This window comes from Pteropus medius, unplaced genomic scaffold, assembly GCF_902729225.1.
Source record: "Pteropus medius unplaced genomic scaffold, Ma_sr-lr_union100, whole genome shotgun sequence".
In the NCBI taxonomy this organism is placed as follows: domain Eukaryota; kingdom Metazoa; phylum Chordata; class Mammalia; order Chiroptera; family Pteropodidae; genus Pteropus; species Pteropus medius.
The window spans coordinates 7,016,921-7,035,398 of record NW_024349796.1 but is presented as its reverse complement, the minus strand read 5'-3'; the positions used below and the strand labels follow the sequence as shown (position 1 = coordinate 7,035,398).

The 18,478-nt window shown below is 46.9% G+C and overlaps 1 protein-coding gene across 3 annotated transcripts in view; it reads left to right on the top strand.

Moving 5' to 3' along the window:
• CNIH3 (cornichon family AMPA receptor auxiliary protein 3) overlaps positions 1-18,478 on the top strand; it is a 167,076-nt gene that overhangs the window by 51,714 nt on the left and 96,884 nt on the right. Inside the window, exon 1 of one of the 3 annotated variants that reach the window (XM_039883305.1) lies at positions 8,793-9,901. The exons of the other annotated variants lie outside the window; for them this stretch is intronic. Within the exon in view, the coding sequence (XP_039739239.1) occupies positions 9,754-9,901 (148 nt within the window). The 5' untranslated portion in view covers positions 8,793-9,753. Of the gene's footprint in view, positions 1-8,792; positions 9,902-18,478 lie in introns of those variants that run through there. 3 annotated transcript variants of the gene reach the window in all.

Here is an 18,478-nt window from a genome sequence, read left to right as displayed (position 1 = left end):
TGATGCGGTTAGAAATTCAACATATCTTTTTGAGGGGACACAGTTCAACCCATGACACCTGCTAAACAAATACTAGGTGATTATTTTTTGTTTGTTGAATGAATAAATAAAATGAATGACATGTATTGGATATAAGGTGCGTACATGGTTAAGTGAAATTACTGAGGATCTTAAATGCCAGGTGGGAAAGTTTGGACAATGCTTTACCTAGGGTGGTAAAGCTTGTTAATTGAAATGCTGAGTTGATTTGATAGGGCCAGACAGTGGAGAGTTATAGTTTATAGTTTGAGATTTAAGAATTTTAGAACTTCAGTCTATCTAAAGATGTCACCAGATTTTTGTCCCTTGATTCTATTAAAAAAAAAAAAAAAGACTATTAAGAATAGCATTTGCCAGCTTGGAACACCCAAGTAGCAAGTCTGTGGTCTCAAAACAGAGCTTATTGTTATTTTTTTGAAAGTAGCAGCAATGGACTCAGGAAAGCAAACATGGAAAAGCCAGTGATAAGACCATCATGAAAATGGTGTCATTTTCTACAATGAAAGAGTCTAAATATCGTCTCTGTGATTATGGATCAGCACCACAGACAGCGTCTCCCACCTGGCCTTCCTGAGTCTCGCAGACAGGACCCATACATTTCTTATCTTTCCACAGCTTCATTAGAGGGGCTGATATTTTGGCTCGAGAGTAGGACTGAACAGCAATGAACGAGTCAGGAGGCTGATTTCTTCTTAAGTCTCCCTATCAGTCCCTCAGTGGAAGGCACAGCTGCTGTTCTGACAGGTACTAATCAGCTGCAGGCAGTGCACTTTGCAGATTGAGCCTGTTTAGAAACAAGGGACATTCATAACTACCTAGCAGCCTATGCTTCTGAACCCATCTGTTATGGGTTGAATTGTATCCCCGCAAAAGACACATCATAATTCTAAACCCCAGGACCTCAGAGTGGGACCTGTTTTAGAAATAGGGTCTTTGCCGATGTAATCAAGTTAAGATAAAACCATTAGGGTAGCCCATAATCCAGTGACTGATTTCCTTATAAGAAGAGAGAAATTTGTTCTGTTTTGTTTTGTTTTTGACATTTTTTTTTTTAATGGGAAGAGGGAAATTTGAACATAGACACAAGGAGAACACCATGTGAGGGCAGAGACACACAGGGAGAAGGCCACATGACAACGGGCAGAGATTGAAGTGCTGGAGTTCAAGCCAAGGACAGATGAGGACTGCAAGAAAACGCCAACAGGTAGAAGAGGAAAAGAAGGAGTCTCCCCTACAGGTTTTAGAGGGAGCTGACACCTCAGTTTCACGCTTCTAGCTGCCAGACTGCGAGAGAATAAATTTCTGTTGGTTTAAGACACCCAGTTGTAGTACTTCATTATGGCAGCACTAGGAAACGAACACACTTTTCCCCTCATCGAAGCTTACCTGTCCTGTATTGCCTTATGTCCTAGGACTTGTCCTTGTCCTTGGACAACTTAGCAAACTCAGGTGTTTGCCGTTGTCGACGGCATCGTGGGGTGGGTGGGAGCTTCTGAGCCCTGCGTGCTCTGTAAAGAAGCCTTGTCGGGCAGGTCACCCACAGATGTGGTACAGAGGAGAGTTTAATGAAGGGCACACAGAGGTGTGGACTGGAGCGAGGGAACTAACGGGGCCGGCGAGGGATGCCTGCCTCCACCCTCGGGCCTGAAGGAGGCAGGGAAGGACAGTCACCAGGGCCAGGGAGCCGGGGGGTGGGCACCTGATGGCACTGTTCTCCCACCCTCTGATTTCTCTTAGCTTCACCCGACCAGCAGCTGAAGGGCAAGAGAGCCTGTGGCTGCTCTGTAAAAGTCGTCCTCTCTGGGGTCAAGGAAGGGTGAAGAAGGGTGGAGAGCGAGGTCCCCAGAGAGGGGGTGGGGAGGGATGGGCGCTGACAATGCCAGGTGGGGCGGGGAGCCGGCGGTCAGCAACACACCCTTCCACCCTTCGCAACTGTGGTCTGTCCGTCCGAGGATGTGCCTAGTATGAAAAGCCCCCTTTCAAACCTATTTGCATTGTGGTGACACCATTTTTTATTGTGGGAAATAGCTGTATCTTAGAGCTAAGTCCTAGTACAGACTCTTTTAATGCTCAAGGATAGTGGGCAGAGATGGAGAGAGGGAAAACTGACGAAGACGGGACAGACAGTGGTGGTCTTGGTAGCTTGGGGGCGAGGGCCACCGGGAAGGGAAATAGTGGCTAGGGATGAGATTGGTAAGAAAGGGCCATGCACCAAGGAAAGGGAGCTGAGGCGGATTCCAGTTCACGGAGGGAACGAGCTAAAGAAAGACTTGGAAAGATGATCTGGACTCAATCCCAAGAGAGAGATTAGTGCAAGGAATTTCTGAATGTGAGAATCGGGGAGAGCGAAAGAGTATTTTCCTTACAGGGTTATGGTGAGAAGCGAATGAGTCAATACAGGGAAAAGTGCTCTTTAGTTATAAAGCGCTGGGCAGTGTACATACAGAGTGCATAACAACTACAGTAGTAGCCGGCTAGTTTGGGGTACAGGCGGTGCGTGTTTTCGGCTAACCCGATGGGTAGTGTACGGCTGCTCATTGTCCGTTTCACTTACGATAAACAAAAGGGACTTCGTTTCCTCAGCTAAAGGTAGAGGACCTAAGGTATGAAGTAGGGCAGATCTAAGAATAGAAATCAGACACATTGATCGAGAGGGAAAAGTTTGCAGCTTCGGTTTTGGCAAACTCCTGGATTTGTTCCCCACTGTTGGACGTGGTAGTTTTCAGTACCATAACCGACTGGCCGAGAGGGGATGCTTCTGAGACTCCTCCGAGCAAGTGTGTGCAGGAGAGCTGGGGCCATAATCCCATTCCTAAGTTTTTCAACGTGTCCATAGCAACAACAGTAGCAATCTCAAAGAGCTTTCGGTTGGGGTGTTTTCAAATCCCAAGCTCCCCCTGCCCCCTTCCTTTCGCTCCCAGGAAGAACTTCCTCCGGCGCTTCTCTACGATTCTTCCCGGTTCCTTCTCCACTTACTCTTTAAACGTAGCTTTCCTCAGAGTCCTGTCTTCCCATCTCGTCTCTTCTCGCTCAGGTTCCCTTTCTGAGGGGGTCTCCCCTGTATCCACTGCTGCATTTCCTGTGGTGAACACAAATCACTAACGGTCTCCTGGATATCTTCACGAGCACTTCTTATCCGTAACTAGAAATGACCGCATTCAATTCAGCACCCCACTTTCTACCATACTGCTTCTCTCGCCATGTTCACTTGTCTTGGCTATTGGGACTTCTACCCTTATCGCCACTTGGGCTGGAAACCTCAGTCACGTTCCGTGGCCTGTCCTCCATTCTCTCTAGATCCCAGTCTGTCTTGGCATCCTGATAATCCATTGCCAAGTCCCCTCCCCACTTTCTTCCTTTGAGCTTCCTTCCCAATCCAATACTTAGTTCTGCTCTAATTTAAGTACTTATCGACTCTCCTCTGTATCGTTTCAATAGCTTTGACATATCAGATCTCTAGCCCAGTTTCTTCATGGTCACATGAGTTATCCTTCTGTAATTTAGGTCAGATACCTTTACCCCCCAATGTCTTCAGTGGCTCCTTCTCGCCCGAAGTATTTTGTTCAATTCCTGGTTGTGGCCTTAAGACCCTCCGGGGCTAAGCCCCAGCCCACCTCCCCAGCGTCCTCGAGCACCGTGCCTGTCTCTGCGCCCACGTGTCACACTGCACTCCTCACCCTCCCCTGTGCTCGCCATTCAGACATCTGTGTTTTCCTTATAGTGTCTGTGGACTCGTCCTCACTTCATTCAAGTCCACCTCATGTAGCTTTTCTTGAGCCACCTAATTAGAAATAGCCGTTCCCTGCTTCACCTTTCCACGGTCTTCTGCCTACTCCTCTGCTTTAGTGCTTCCTGTCACTTTGCTTTATGTCATCGCTGATCGCCTTCCCTCCCGATAGTAAGCTTTTCAAGGGCAGCCACTGAATTTTCTTCGTTTGCCTATCCCTATGGCTCCATCACGCAGGGCTGGGTTCTCAGAAAATGTTACCGAGTGACTACTACTCAAATCATCCAGTGTGGGTAATTGAGAGGCTGGCCTCGAAGTATGTATCCCAGCTTCAGAATGTCTTCGCTCCTCACGGTAGCAAGAAGTTCAAAAGAAGACAATCTAGTTCCTGCAGGGCCGCTGGGGAGTCTGAAGCGGAAGGACAGCCGCGCTCTCATTCTGTTTTGCCCTAGTGGTTTTTGTCTCGTGGCCTCGACTTGAAATTCCAGTTGGAAACTTGAAATGCAACCAAAATAGTTTCTTCCGTGTCACCCAATAACAAGACTTTCGAAAACCCTTCATTTTCACTCAAACGTTCCCCTTGGAAATCAACCCTGCTACAAAGTGGGGCTAATTCAACCGCCACCCATGCAGATGTGGTTGTGAGGAGGGCTTTCGATGGGACATTTTTAGACTCTTCGGTATGTCAACAAGTTAAGAGTTTCATTCATTTAAAAAATGTAAATAAATGCAGCTGCATCTGGCCATATGAACAATAAAAGTGAGATCGTGGTGTGAAGCCAAGTGAGAAGATGCTCTAAATTGAGAGCGACACCGAGTCGAGGATAATTTAAGGAGCATTAATAAATATTTTTAGAAAACTCATCCAGCATAACTCATACCTCCAGCTCATCTTTCTCCCACTCTGTGAGCTAACAGAATTCACAGCGACAGCTGAAGAACAACAAATAAAGAACTGGCTGCTTACCAAAACCAATTAAATGGTGAGAAGAGGAAGTCACATGCAATTAACACACATGTTGGACTTCTCCATTACTATACTTAAGACATTATATAACTTCATATTTCTCAGTAGAATCTCTTATTGAATTAAGCAGCGTTCGACTTTCAAAAACTAGGTTTCCGGAGGCCAGCTTGAAAGTCTGTTTAAAGATATAATACATTTTCTCATAAAAATGCCATTATAAATGCATTTAGCTACCCAGACTGGCCCACTCAGTCGTTTAAAACTTATAATATTAATGTCATACCGTATATTTGCAAGAAAAATGAGTAAAAAATATTTCCATTGCAATATTAGCATTTATGCAAGTAACTTAATCTCTCACTCTCCCTGAAATTGATCAAGAAAGGTTTTCATTCTTTACTAAATGATAACGCCCGTGGAAAATAGATTTAATTAAAGGCGGATGAAAATCTAGATCGGTACTGTAGTGGGGAGTATGAAAGGAAATTGGGGCCCTTTCCCAGGCTTTCTAATTTGATGCTATTGGTTCTTTATGATGTTTCCCTCACTTTCTCTTCCCTCATGTGGCTGTATCACTGGCACTGCTTTCAACTCATCATTCGTGATCAGGATCATTTTCCGTTGGCTCACAAATGGAGGAAAAAGGGGACAGAAGGGAGGGATATTTTCCTGAGGTAACTGAGCAGAAGTGACATGGCAGGAAAGAGAGAGAGAAGGCTCTTAAAAAGGGTGCGTGTGCACATGAAAAATAAATTTCCCGTATCAGTCAAATTGAGCCGAGTCAGCAAAAATCCCAGATTTCCCCTTATAGAAGAATGAAAGCTATTCATTAGATGGGAGCGTTTCGGGCTGTGCCGTTGCCTCTGGAACGCCAGACACCACCACAGAAACACAGAAGGGGCAAGCGCCGTGTGCTCCTGGCCAGTCTTTTCATGGGATATTCGTAAATTGGTTATTTGTAGCTTTGAGATTTACTGTTCTCGCTCGTCAGCAACTTTGAATTTTGCGAGTGTAATGATGATTTATTTCTCTTTCATTTTCCAGACAGAGTAAACTGCTCTTTCCTATTTTTAAGAATTGGCTCAACCTCCCTCTCTCCATCACCATCACCTCCAGACCAACTCGCTACCCCTGTTGAGATTCATCAGACCTTCCTCCAGCCGAAAAAAAGTCAGCGGCTTCCCATTTTCCTCGCAAGTTGAAACTTCCCTGCCGTGCACTAACCGCCCCCGTAGGTCTGGCCTGGCCCTTCCCTGCCAGGCCCGCGCCTGGCTTCATTTCAGGGCCTGGCACTCGCAGTCCCCTCTGGCAGGGACTTTTCTGAGACCGGAAATGCCATTGGTCTCGTTCACCTCTGTACCCACGACTTGGAACGGTAACCTGCTTGGGCGATTGATTATAGACTCGTAGGTCATGTGAGAGACCCGCTGAGTCTGTTAATGATAATTCTGCAACCGGCAGGGTCCAGTGCGAGGTCTGACTTTCTAGCTGGATTGGCTCTGTGGCTCTAAGGGACAAGAGGTTCTCTTTGGCTATTGTAGAAGCTTTATGGTTCTCGAAACTTGATATTTGCTGAGATATGAAAGCCCTGAGCTTGTCATTTTGTTTTTTTTCCCCTCTGTGAACTCACCAGTGTGTTCAGAGGCAGCCAGTCCATCCAGAACCTTTATATTCATCATTCCCACCAAAATGGTCGAATACAGCCAGCACGTGGTCTCCTCGAGCCTTGCCTGCCATAAGCACTTCATCCCAAGCATCCAGTGGTGATAATTTAAGTAACCATTTGCCACCGCATACTCTGTACTACCCACTTCCCACTTCCCACTGAGGTTATCACTGCATTCAGGCCAAATCTACTCAGATAGCCAGTCCGGATTCCTGCCTTTGAGTCAGTTTCCTGGGGCTATTTTAGGAGCTGAGCCTTCGTTTGGTCTGGAAGCAAAAACTACTCTAGGGTATTTAAACAGAGGGAATTTAGCACAGGAAATTGGTGGCAAAGGTCTTGGAACAGTGGAAGAGCGCAGAGGAGCAGGCCGAGTTCCTCCAAGCTTTGCCATTTGAGGAAGCCACTCCACCCCGAGGGCTGGACGCACAGAGAGCACGGTGTCACCCGGGGCCTGTCATGTGACCGCTGTGCTGCTGAGGCTGCTGCGGGGACTGGCTGCCGGAGCAGGAGTCCAGGCAGGAGCCCTCACTCGCTCCCGCCATGGCTGCTGCCACCACCTTTATTGCTTTTGTCACGGCTGTCATTGTCCCTGTTGCTGCCGCAGAATCAGGAACAAGGATGGTTTCTCCCTTCTCCTGCTTTCCAGTCTCCTCCCAGTGGTGAAGGGGTGGATTTGACCTGGGACACAGCAGAACTCTGGGTGGGGCACATATTTTTAGCAACGGAGCCTACAATAAGCGTAAGCCAGAAATAAGACATTCATCCACTTAACTGGACCGTTGAAGTAGTAACTGATAGCCCTGAGGTGAGTGAGTTACCTAATGGGCCTACCTGTGTTCTGCCTGCGAGGTTGTCTCTGTGCTGGAGGCTGGATGAACACAAGGATATCGATCTCCAGAATTACAAGAGCTTCTAACAACTGGAGATAGTCTAGGTCCTCTGGCAACTTGAAAAATGACTGGAGAAGAACAGAGAGGGCCCCGTAACCCAAAATTGATCTGGAAACAATGCCAGAGGTGTCCAGTGTTAAGAAATGGTCCCTTTTCCTTGTCTTTCCTGGGCCTTGCCTGGTAACTGTACCATAAATATCCTAAAGGGGGCAGTGCTGAGAGTCAGGGGGAAGCAGTAATTTAAAAAGGAAGACAGATTGGAAGGCCGTAGACAGGAGCAATCGATGCACTGAAAACAAAAAACAAAAAAACAATGAAGGCTAAATGTATTAATCACCAGTTAAAGGCTAAGTGTGAAAGCTGCAGCCGGATGGCAGAATAAATCTGAGGATCAGGCTCAGATCTTAATTATAAGAGTAGCAGTGCCCCTGGAGAGGTCGATTTTCAGTTTTGTCAAGTCTGCTACTCCAAGGTCAGGGTCTTGAGTCGGGCAGAGTGAAATCCTGACACATGCAGTGGGGACATCTGGATGGACAAAATCTCGAACCTATAGATCCCTCTGAACCTCTGGGCCTGCAGAAATGACCTGTCTCTCCCTGTTACAGGCTGGCACTCCCTCTTCAAGACGATGCCACTAGGCCAATAAATAGGGTCGAGTCATAATAATGTAACCTGGCTGGAGAAGCGTGGGGGCTGCTAAGGGAGGAAAGGACTGTATCCTACAGGAGCTACAGGACTCCAACAGCATTTACTGGCAGGAGCTGGGAGAGGACACACGGGAAGGGATTCTGAGGGTTCTAGAGCAAGAGAGGACATAAAGGGGGGATGATGGACGTGTATCATAGGGACTGCACCTCGTGGTACTGGATTTAATATCTCGGCAAAGATCTTGGGAGACGGTGCAAATATGCTGTGAAGACGGTTCTTGGAAGCTTGGAAAAAGCAGTGGTTCATGTTAACTGAAGGAGAAATGTCAGGAATGCTGTGGCAGACAGTGAAAGAAGGGATCGAAAGGCTCAGAGAAGTGGACCTGCTAGAAGGGAATATTGTCTGAAGCTGGAAGACTCGCCAGTGACTGTATCTGGTGGGCAGGTCTGAGAACACTGCCAAAGTAGTAAGGGAGGAAGAGAGGACCACAGCACCCCGGGTGGCTCAGCAGCGACTCTCCCGTAAGCCAGGACTGATGTTAGGAGCCGCTGTTACATCACTGAGTTCTCTTACAGAAGTGGAGATGGTAGACGCCCAAAATGGTAGAGGTCAGGCGGTGGAACTTATGTGTCAGAAGCAAGACGGAGCATAATTAGGATTATAATGAGAGGCAAGGTCGGAGTGACAGGTATGGGGACTAGACACCTCAGACCATGTAGACGGTCAATGGAACAGTGTCCCTACAGGGAAGATATAGGTGCCAAGGATGTTTCTCAGTATACACAATTGAACGATCGTGGATGGATGTCCAGAGGCCAGGGCTACTGTCACAATTTAAAAAGTCGTAATCTTTTGCTTGATCTCCAGACATGAGCCAGTTTTCAGACCCACAGCTACTGAAGAGGGGGCCGGGTTTCCGCGGTCTCTGCCATAGAAAGACCCTGCAACACCATGGTGGGGCGTATGCTAGTGACACCCCCAGTCCTTCCTCTATGCGATCTATTGTCGTTCACCTGAGTAACTGTTTCCCGGGGAGAGGGATGTGTTCCGACATTTCGATGAAGGCTCAATACCGGTTTGGAGCTGAAATCGATTCTTTGGAATCCGGAGTGTGATCGAGGCTCCCCGTAGGACTGGGGAGCCGGGAGGAGCCAGGTAATGCATGCAGTTCTGGCCCAGATTTGTCTCTCAGCATCAGCTACAGAAGAGGCGCTGAAGGACCAATTAGGCGGGACGACGTGGCCAGTCGATGTCAGCCAGCCTCTTTCACTGGCCACTTCGGCGCTAGCACAGTGGGCACATGAATGGCGGAGCCTTGCTGGCAGGATGGAGGTTACAGGGACACAGCAGCCTGACTCTGTCTCACCGAGGCTGACGTGGATGCTGCCACTGCTGCCGAACGTCCTGTCTTCCAGCACCAGAGGTCATTGCTAAGCGTCTGGTATGTCATTGTCGCTGCTCGGTAGCAAGCTGATTACACAAAACCTTTCCCACCCTAGGAGGCAGAGTGATTCACCTTGCCCGCAACAGACGCATATTCCGGGTGTGAGTCTGTATTTTCGGCCTCGAAGCTCTCAGCCAGCACCACCGTCTGAGGGGCTTAGCATCTGAGCTGCCAGCATGGAATCCCACATCACATCACAGTGGACCAAGCAACACACGGAGCAGCAGTGGAGACACAGTGGTGGAAGGTGATTATGGGCCCCATCACTTACTCATTACTGGTCTCCTCACTTGCTGCATTACTCAGGAGCCGCCCGGTTGAGAGAGCAAGGAAATCATCTTTCGAAGGCACATCCGAGGCGTCCACTTGGCGATGGCAGCCTCTGGGGATGGGGCGCCCCACTCCAGAAGGCAGAACGCGCCCTCCGTGAATAACCATTCTGCAATGCCGTATCTCCAGCAGGGAGAAAACATGGGCCTGGAAACTGGGGCTGGAAGCAGAAACGGCGCCACCTTCCAAGGTGTGCTTCTTAAGTCACTGGCAGGTCATGTGATTATTGATAAGGTCGGGTTTCCATCTACCATCTTGCTTGCTATTTGTCCCATCTGCTTCGTGTTTCTCCTTTCCTCCTCTTCTGCATTTTTCGGGGGATCAGTTGAGTATTTTTCATGATTTCATTACTTTTACTTTGTTGGCTAAATAGCTATAATTCTGTTTTTTACTTTAGTGCTTTAGAGTTTATAGTATACATCTTTGACTTATCTTTCCCCAAAGAAAATCCCACAGTATTGGCTGTCTTTCTTTATTCCCTTGAAGTAGAATTGAGGGGTTCAGGAGTCCTCTGCCAGTCCTTCCGTTTGTACTCTGGGGGCTTTTCCAGCAGGATGTGTTCATACTCGATTCGGTGACTACATCTCACTGCCTGTGCCCTGCCACACAGACGTAACCCCATTCGATCTTTGCCACGCCCACCTGTGGGAGGTGCTGTCATCACCCCCAGTGTATAGAGAAGGAAAGAGACTTGAAAAAGTTAAGCGACTTGTTTACCGTCACATCGTTAAGAGGCAGAGCTGGGTGAGAATCCCATTCGGGGGCTTCAAACACCCATTCGAACTGCTCACCAGTTTGTGGGTCTGCCGTTTGTGCTGGGCTCAGCTGGACAGTTCTGCTGGTCTTGCCTCTTGACATGCGGTCGCTCATGAGGCTGCAGTCATCCGACAGCTGGACCAGGGCTAATGACATAAGGCGCCCCCGCTCGCATGTTGGGAGCTGGTACTTGCTGTATCTCTCTCTGCACGTGCTCTCTTTCTTCGAGGGGGCCAGACGGGGCTTCCCAACACGGTGGTCTCAGGGTTCCGAGACAGCTCGAGCAAAACCTGCAAAGCCTCTTGAGGTCTAGACCTGGAAGTCCCGAAGTATCATTTTCACCATATTCTGTTGGTCACAGCAAGTCACGAGGCATGCTCCGACTCGGGTGGAAGTGGGGGCGCGGCTCCGGGGAGCAGGCAGTGAGATGGTGTGCCATCTGCAGAGAACTGAAAAGCAGTAATAAAACTAACTAAAAGTCGGTCCGCTTTTTATTATCACTGCGTGCTGGCAATTCTGAGCAGGTGATAAAATGCTCTCCCACCAGCAAACTGCTCCCCACCCACTTCGGGAGCCCCTGTGTGCACGGGGTCGGGCCGGGTTATCCCTGCGCAGCGGGAAAGCAGTCACCAGGTGAGGTGTGGGGAGGGGGCCCTGAGAGGAGGCTTCGAAAGAACAACTTTTCCTACTTCACATTTTCATTTAGACCCACGGCTGCAACTTCTGAAAGAGCAGCATCGTTTTCAGCTTTTAAAGTCAGTTCATTATGCTGCTGTGAGCTAGTCAAATAATTTATGAATGTTAACATTAGCCTGTCGTTTAATTAAGAAATAAATGTCTTTGAACGAAAAAGTGCCTTCCAGCTTACCCATTAATTATCAGAGTACTGAAAACACCCTTTGCAAGGTGGCACTGGAAGTACTTTGGTAAAATCAGCCATCCGTCATCTCTTGCCAATATGAGTCACGGCGCCCTCTTTCCTTGCAGTTCAAACTACTGGCCAGGTGAAGAGAAGGAGCCCTTACCTGTAGGAGTGGAGGCAGAGGCATCTTGACTCTGTAGTTGGGGTGCTGGGCGGGTAGTTTTGCTGCCAAGGATGTTTCTGTTAAGTATACCTCCTGTTTTCTACTTTCATTTAAAAGAGAGATGAAAATGCTTTTTATGAAGTTAACTTATTTGTGATTGGTCTTCTCTTTCCTACACTTCGCTAGGGTTTTCTCATAGCCTCCTTCAGATAATTAAGTATAAGCTCTCAGAGGCAGGAACTAGGGCTATCTATATGGTTCCTCTTTTTTTTTTTAATCGAAAATATATTTTTTAAAAAGTTGTGAAATATGATTATGAAAATGCATAAAAATAATAGTAGGGTTTTAAAAATTAGTATAAAGCAAATACTCAGGTCAGAATGGATTGTTGCCAGCCTCCCTGCAGCCCCAGCCTACCACTTCCCAGTTACACCCTTCCCTCTCCCCCAGGTAGCTGCTGTCCTGACTTCCGTGCTAATGTCTTTGCCTGTTTTTTTTTTTCAGTAGTTTTACCCTTTAAATATGAATCCCTCAACACCAAATTTTAGTTTCACTGGTTTTTGAACTTTATGTAATCATAGAGGATGTTTCACTCAGCACCGTATTTGTGAAATTCGTCTATATCGTCTAGTGTATCTTCGATGTATTAATTTTAACTATGGTATGCCATGGAATGAATACACCACAATTTACATTTCCATTTTACTCTTGGTGGACATTCGCTTCACACTCATAATGCTGCTGTGAACATTCTCGTATTTGCCTTTTGGTGTACCTATTATGCATTATGTAATGCCACTTCTAGGAGTCGAAGTCTGTATTGCAAAATTTTCCGAAGCGATGGAGCCATTTTGCACATTGTTCGGTAACAGGAGAATTTCTGCTGCTCCACATTCTTCCCAGCCCTTGCTGTTATCAGACTTTTTAGTTTTAACCATGCAGGTGAGCATTTAGTGATCTTTGCTCATGGTTTTAATGTATATTGCCCTCATTATTTAATAATACCGAGCGCTCTCCATCCTTGTGACCATCTATCAACTACTAATTTGGGTTAAAGAAGTAGTTGACCATCTATCAACTACTTCTTTAACCCTTCACTCCATTCTCCTATCCCCCAACCTCCCTCCCCTCTGTCCATCACCAAATTGTCCACTATATTTGTGTGTCTGTTTTTGATTAGTTTGTTCTTTTTATTCCCTAGATTCCCCATATAAGTGAAATCATATAGTGTTTATTTTTCTCTGTCTGAGTTAAATACCTTCTAGGTCCATCAAAGCAATATCTTTTTCCATCCCCTTCGTTTTAGTCTGTGTGTGTCTTTTAATCTGAAGTGAGTCTCTTATAGGCAACATGTAGGGGTCTTGTTTTCCTATCCATTCATACACTCTTTTGGTCGGAGCACTTAATTCTTTTCCATTGGAGGTACTTGTTGATAGGAATGTAGTTGTTACCATTCTTTATTCCTGTTTTTGATACATGTTTTTTCTTCTTAAAGTCCCTCCAGCATCTGTACTACTGGCTTGATGGTGATAAATTCCTTTAGCTTACTTTATCTGGGAAGCTCTTTATCTGTCCTTCAACTCTAAATGATAGCTTTGCTGGATAAATTATTCTTGGATGTAGATTCAGGGTCTTCATCCTGTCGAATGTTTTTTTGCCAAGGCCTTCTGTCTTGCAGAGTTTCTTTTGAAAAATCAGCTGCCAGTCTTATGGGTGCTCCCTTATAAGTAACTGTTTTTCTCTTGCTGCTTTTAACATTCTTTCTTTGTATTTAAATATTGGCATTTTAATTATGATGTGTCTTGGTGTGGGCCTCTTTGGATCCCTTGTTTTTGGGATTCTCTGAGCTTCTTGGGGTTTTATGTCCATTTCCTTCACCAGGTTAGGGAAGTTTTCCATCATTATTTCTTCAAACAGCTGTTCAACATCTTGATTTTCTTCAGTTACACCAATCAGACAAGTATTTGGACCCTTAATAGTGTCCCATATTCTCCTTAAATTATTTTTAAAGTCTCGCCATCTTATCTTATGCCATTCTGATTGCGTGTCCTTGGTTTTCTCGTCCTCTAGATAAGGCATTTGATCCTCTTCTTTATTCACTTTGTTTATTCTATTTAATATACTTCTCATCTCAGATAATGTATTCTTCATTTCAGACTGGTTCTCTTTTATAATTTCCATTTCTATTTTTATATTTTTTATCTCTTTGTTGGAGTTCTCTACACTTTCCAAAAGTTTACTGAGCATCTTTATAACCAGTATTTTGAACTCTGCATCTGTTAGATTACTTGATTCCATTATATCTGGATTTGTTCTGTTCTCTCATATGGCTTCTGCTGCTTTGTCTTCTCATTTTGGCTGCCTTTCCGTATCTGTTTCTATGCACTAAGCAAAGCTCCTAAGTCTCCCAGTCTTATTAGTGTGGATTTGTGAAGTATTTGTCCAGTGGCACAGTCTTGAGAGGGGTTCAGCTGCAGGCCAAATTTAGCCCAAGCCTCTGCCCCTCTGGGGTCACCTGTTAAGATTCAGCAGGCAATCCACAGATGCTGTGCTTATAGTTGCCTCAAAAGGCCACACCAGAATCCGAGGCCAGTTGCCTCCAGTGTGAGTCTAGGTGCTGCTCAGCAAGGAGCACCTGACTTGCTGAGGACACACCTGGATGTGGCTTCGGTGGGCCGTGAGTTGGGGGAGGCAGGGTTTTAGGGAATCCTCTAGGTGGAGCAACCCCTGTTATCCAGTTTGATGACATCACAGTTATGGTGGCTCTGTGTCCGGGTGCTGGGAGCGGGGAGGGCTCAACAGGGAACAATGGATACCGCCCGCACTTCTGTACAGGGTGAATCTCGCCTGGGCCCTCACTCCAACAAGGTCTCCCTGTAAGTCCCTGGTGCCCCCTGCGTGTAGCTGAATAGGCACTGGTGCTCAGAGCGAGCAGGTCTGTCACCGCGAAAATCCGCTCGTGGACGCGGCCCCTTTAAGAGGCATCTGCCACTGCCACGGTCTCTGTCTCAGCCGCTTGGGACCAGGCAGCCCCGCGTGCTCACTCTGTCCTACCTTCTGCCATTGCAGGGTGCTTTCTTGGATTTCTCCATAGTTGTATGGCTTGTTCCTCTAGATACCTGATGATTTTTCCTTGCTGCTGCTCCTTGTTTCCGTCACAACTTTGATTTGATCGCCAGAGGGATGAACAGAGCCTCTATCATCTACGCCAGTTTTTTCCCCCTCTGAGACTTTTTAAAATAGATTCTACTCCATAGGGATGCTGCAGGCCTCAGATAACTTCACTCTGTGCTGGAAGAGAATCAAAGAGGCTGGGTTGACCCATCTGGTCAGACCACTCACAAAGAAAAGCCAAGACATAGAAAGTTCAGCGGATTTTTCTTTTTAATGGGAAACTATAAAACTCCAAACGGATTTGCTTCTGCTGGGTCCCTCCTCCTCCACCATCTTTCTCTTGGATTGAATAACAAGGTCCAGATGATCTGGGCCCTGATTTGGCAGTTCTGGGGGCCGCGAGGTCTCATGATCTGCCATCTGCCTACAAGCTGGAGTGCCAGGAAAGCCAGTGGTGTAATCCAGTCCTCATTGGAAAGCCTGGGAATGGGGGACCGATGGTGTAAGCCTGGCCCCGGAACCATGAGCACTTCTGTCCAAGGGCTGGAGAAACTGGACGTCTCGGATCAGGCAGAGAGCATGAATTTACCCTTCCTCTCTGCCTTTCTGTTCTCAATCTCTCTTTTCTTTTAAGGGTTGCATTTTTCATTTCTTGGTAGTAAAGGCATCTTCCTGTATTATTTTCTAAAAGCTTTTAAACTTTTTTGTCATTCATATTTTTTGGCCTATCATTTTTCATATTTTTATATTTCATATTTGGTTCTACAGCCCACCTGGAACTGCTTTTTGTGAATGGAATGAGAAGTCAAGTTTCGGTTTGTTTCCTTATGGATACCCAGTCGATCGGTACCTTTACTGAGAAGACCGTCTTTCCCCATTACTCTAATATTCGTGCTGAGGCTGTGCTTGCCCCGGTCTGTGGCTGAGCATAGTGTGGGTACTAAAGCTGCCTCACGTGGGGACTCATTCAGTGGGGACCTTCGGAGACTACCCATCGGTCAGCTGAGACTTTCTCAGAAGTGCACTGTGGTCCGAGACTCTGCCCACCTCCTCCCTCTGTCCTTCGCAGGCATCCCCCGCATCCAACGTCTTGCATGACTGATCCTGTCTTGGCACCTGCTTCTTGGAGGACCCAACTGACCCAGAGTGGGCAGATCCTTGAGTAAGAGAGAGAGAGTCATACCTCAGCATGAAGGTGACTCAGGGCTGGGCTAACTAAGTTCAGGGCAAAAGAGAATAGATAAAAAGAATGGCTCGAAGGCCTTTCTGAAAGAAGAGTGAATGGAAACTTGTGCCTGACAACGCGGAGGGCAAGGGAGAAGGTGGGGTCGAAGACAGCGCTAAAATTGAGACTAAACCGCTGTGTCGTGGGGGTGGAGCTCATTTGAGGGACCCCTGCCTGACGATAATTCTATGCTAATTAAGCGTTTGGTGTGTGCGTAAAAGAAATTCAGAGCAATGTGGAGTAGCTCAACATTTGTGGAGGGCTTTAACAGTTTACTGAGTATGTTTGCACATGACCTCATTTATCCCTTAACAGGGATTTTGGGTAGGAGAGACGAGGAACAATTAAGGGCGGTCCTATGTCCCTCTCCTTTCCTGTGGTTTTACTGCCAACCCTCCCACTCCAGACTGTCTTCTTCACTTCTGTTTCCAAGGGCTGAAGAAGTTGGTCAGGTTAGGCCACCTCTGGTCAAGGTGATAGATCAAGGTAGGGTTAGCGCATGGGAAGCCTACGTGTGGTGGCTTAAGGCCATGTGATGGTTGGAAATGGGGGGTTTGGGTGAGTGACAGCATTGATTTGTCTGGATCACAGCATATGTCATAATACTTAGGGATAGTGACTTCACAGAGGTGTGTGAAATGTTGATTTTTAGGGGTTACGGATAAATTGTATCCCTGTCCGTTACGGATAAATCGTATCCCTGTCCAAGAGGGAGAGAGACGATAGAAAGTTAAGAGGTGAATGTCAGTGAGAAGTGGAGACCGTTATTGGTGGGTTGGCAGAAGGGCAGTGTTACATTGACACGTTTTCCGTAGGGATGCATGCTTTGTGTGTTTGCGTGTATGTGCTCTAACCTCGGGTAGGGTAATGAAAAAGAACTTGGTGGAGGGAAGAGAAGAGTCTTTGAAAGAGTCGCGTCATCAGAAAGATTGCAAAGAATTTTAAGATCCTTAAGAATGGCAGCCATTTATGCCGGCTCAGTCCGCTAGCCCATGATGAGCACCTCCTGTGGCTGCTAGGCGTTATGGATGGCACAGATGTTGTGTCTGGAAACGGAGCTAGACTTTGAGGTCTCTTTCCACTCTGGGATTGGATAGACAGGTATTTGTTTAAAAGAGCCAGATGGTTCAAGGGAGTTTCTAACTTTACACTGTTGGGTACCAGGTTTCAAACTAAATCTGGGCTCTGGCTTCCAGCTTTCCTGTTGCCCCTGGATTGAGAATAGCCTCTCACTTACCAGCCATCTGGTCTCCCTAAGTCTCTGCTACTGCGTGATGCCTCCAAATATCTTCCCACAGAGAGGAAGGAATCTCAAACAAAACCTATAGATGAATGTGTGTTTTTCCAGGGGACCTCCAGGTGGGATCCTGGAGAGATATAAGTCCCCAAATTGAAAAGGTCCATAGGATGTGTGTCATATTTATGTTTGATTTGATAGAGTGGGCTCCCTCGAGCAGTCACATGGTGAGGTGTGCCCTGTATGGGTTAGCCCATGCTTGTGCTTCTAGATCTTTGGTTTATCGAAACTTCCTTTTCTAAACATGCAGACTCTGGTACTGATTATCTGTCATCCAGCATCAGTAAACATCTATAAATGCCTGCTATGTGCAAGACACTGGTGGCACAAAGGGGTAGAAGAAACAGTCTACCAGTTTGAAATGTATCTCTGATTTTCTAAGATGACAAAAATAGAGAACAATTTAGCTTTAACCATAACATTAATTATTTTTAGGAAAATAATCCATTATTATTTCTATCAGGACCATCTCTGGACAGAAGGCCATAACCAGGGCTTATAGAGACTTCAAGACGAATCACAGTATAGATTTTCTCTGCTTCCCACTCCCGACCCCAGTGCCTGACAACCCAATGTTTTTATCCTGGTGTGGTCAGGCCACAGTGAACGTCAAGGGCTAGTTGGAAGAGGATAAGAAATCTCGAAACCGACCCACGTTACCAGAGGGGCTGAACAGGATGGAATGGAGATTCTGACCGCTTGCTTTGCTCTGGGAAGTCTGGAGTTAATGGGCGGGGGGTGGTGGGATGGGGGTGGATATCGAGCCTCAGGCCTTTCCTTTTAAGCGGCAGATGGCAGTGCCACCTCACTGCACTCCATCTGCTGCCTGGGCCGTGTACCTGGGTGGGATGGCCTGCTCTGATCTACACCAGGATGCCTCTGTCTACCAGTGGGAGTAATTATAGCTGAAACAAATGCGTGACAATATGTGGATAGATATGGCTCAATTGGTTCATGACAGGTCTCTGGCTAGGAGAGCCTGCAGCAGCCGTGGTGCTGGACAGGAAGGCGGGGTGGGTGGTTTAGAACTAAACAAGCGGTGGGCGGATGTCGCCCACCACATCCTGGTCCTCATAAGTCTCACGTTACAAATGCCCCCCGGGCTCTGTGTGAGCAGATTTGGAAATGAAAAGTCCAGTCGATCCAATTTATGAGAGGTTTTTCTCAGTAAGAACAGGCAGGCTATAAAACTGGTAACCGTTCCCCAAAATGATTTTGCAATGCTTGGAGGCTCCTCGCCATATATAATGGGGGAGTTTCCAGGAGCAGTAGACCCAAGTGTGCGCGTGTGTGTGTGCATGTGTGTGTGTGTGTGTGCGCGCACGTGCGTGTGTACACATGTGCGTGGAG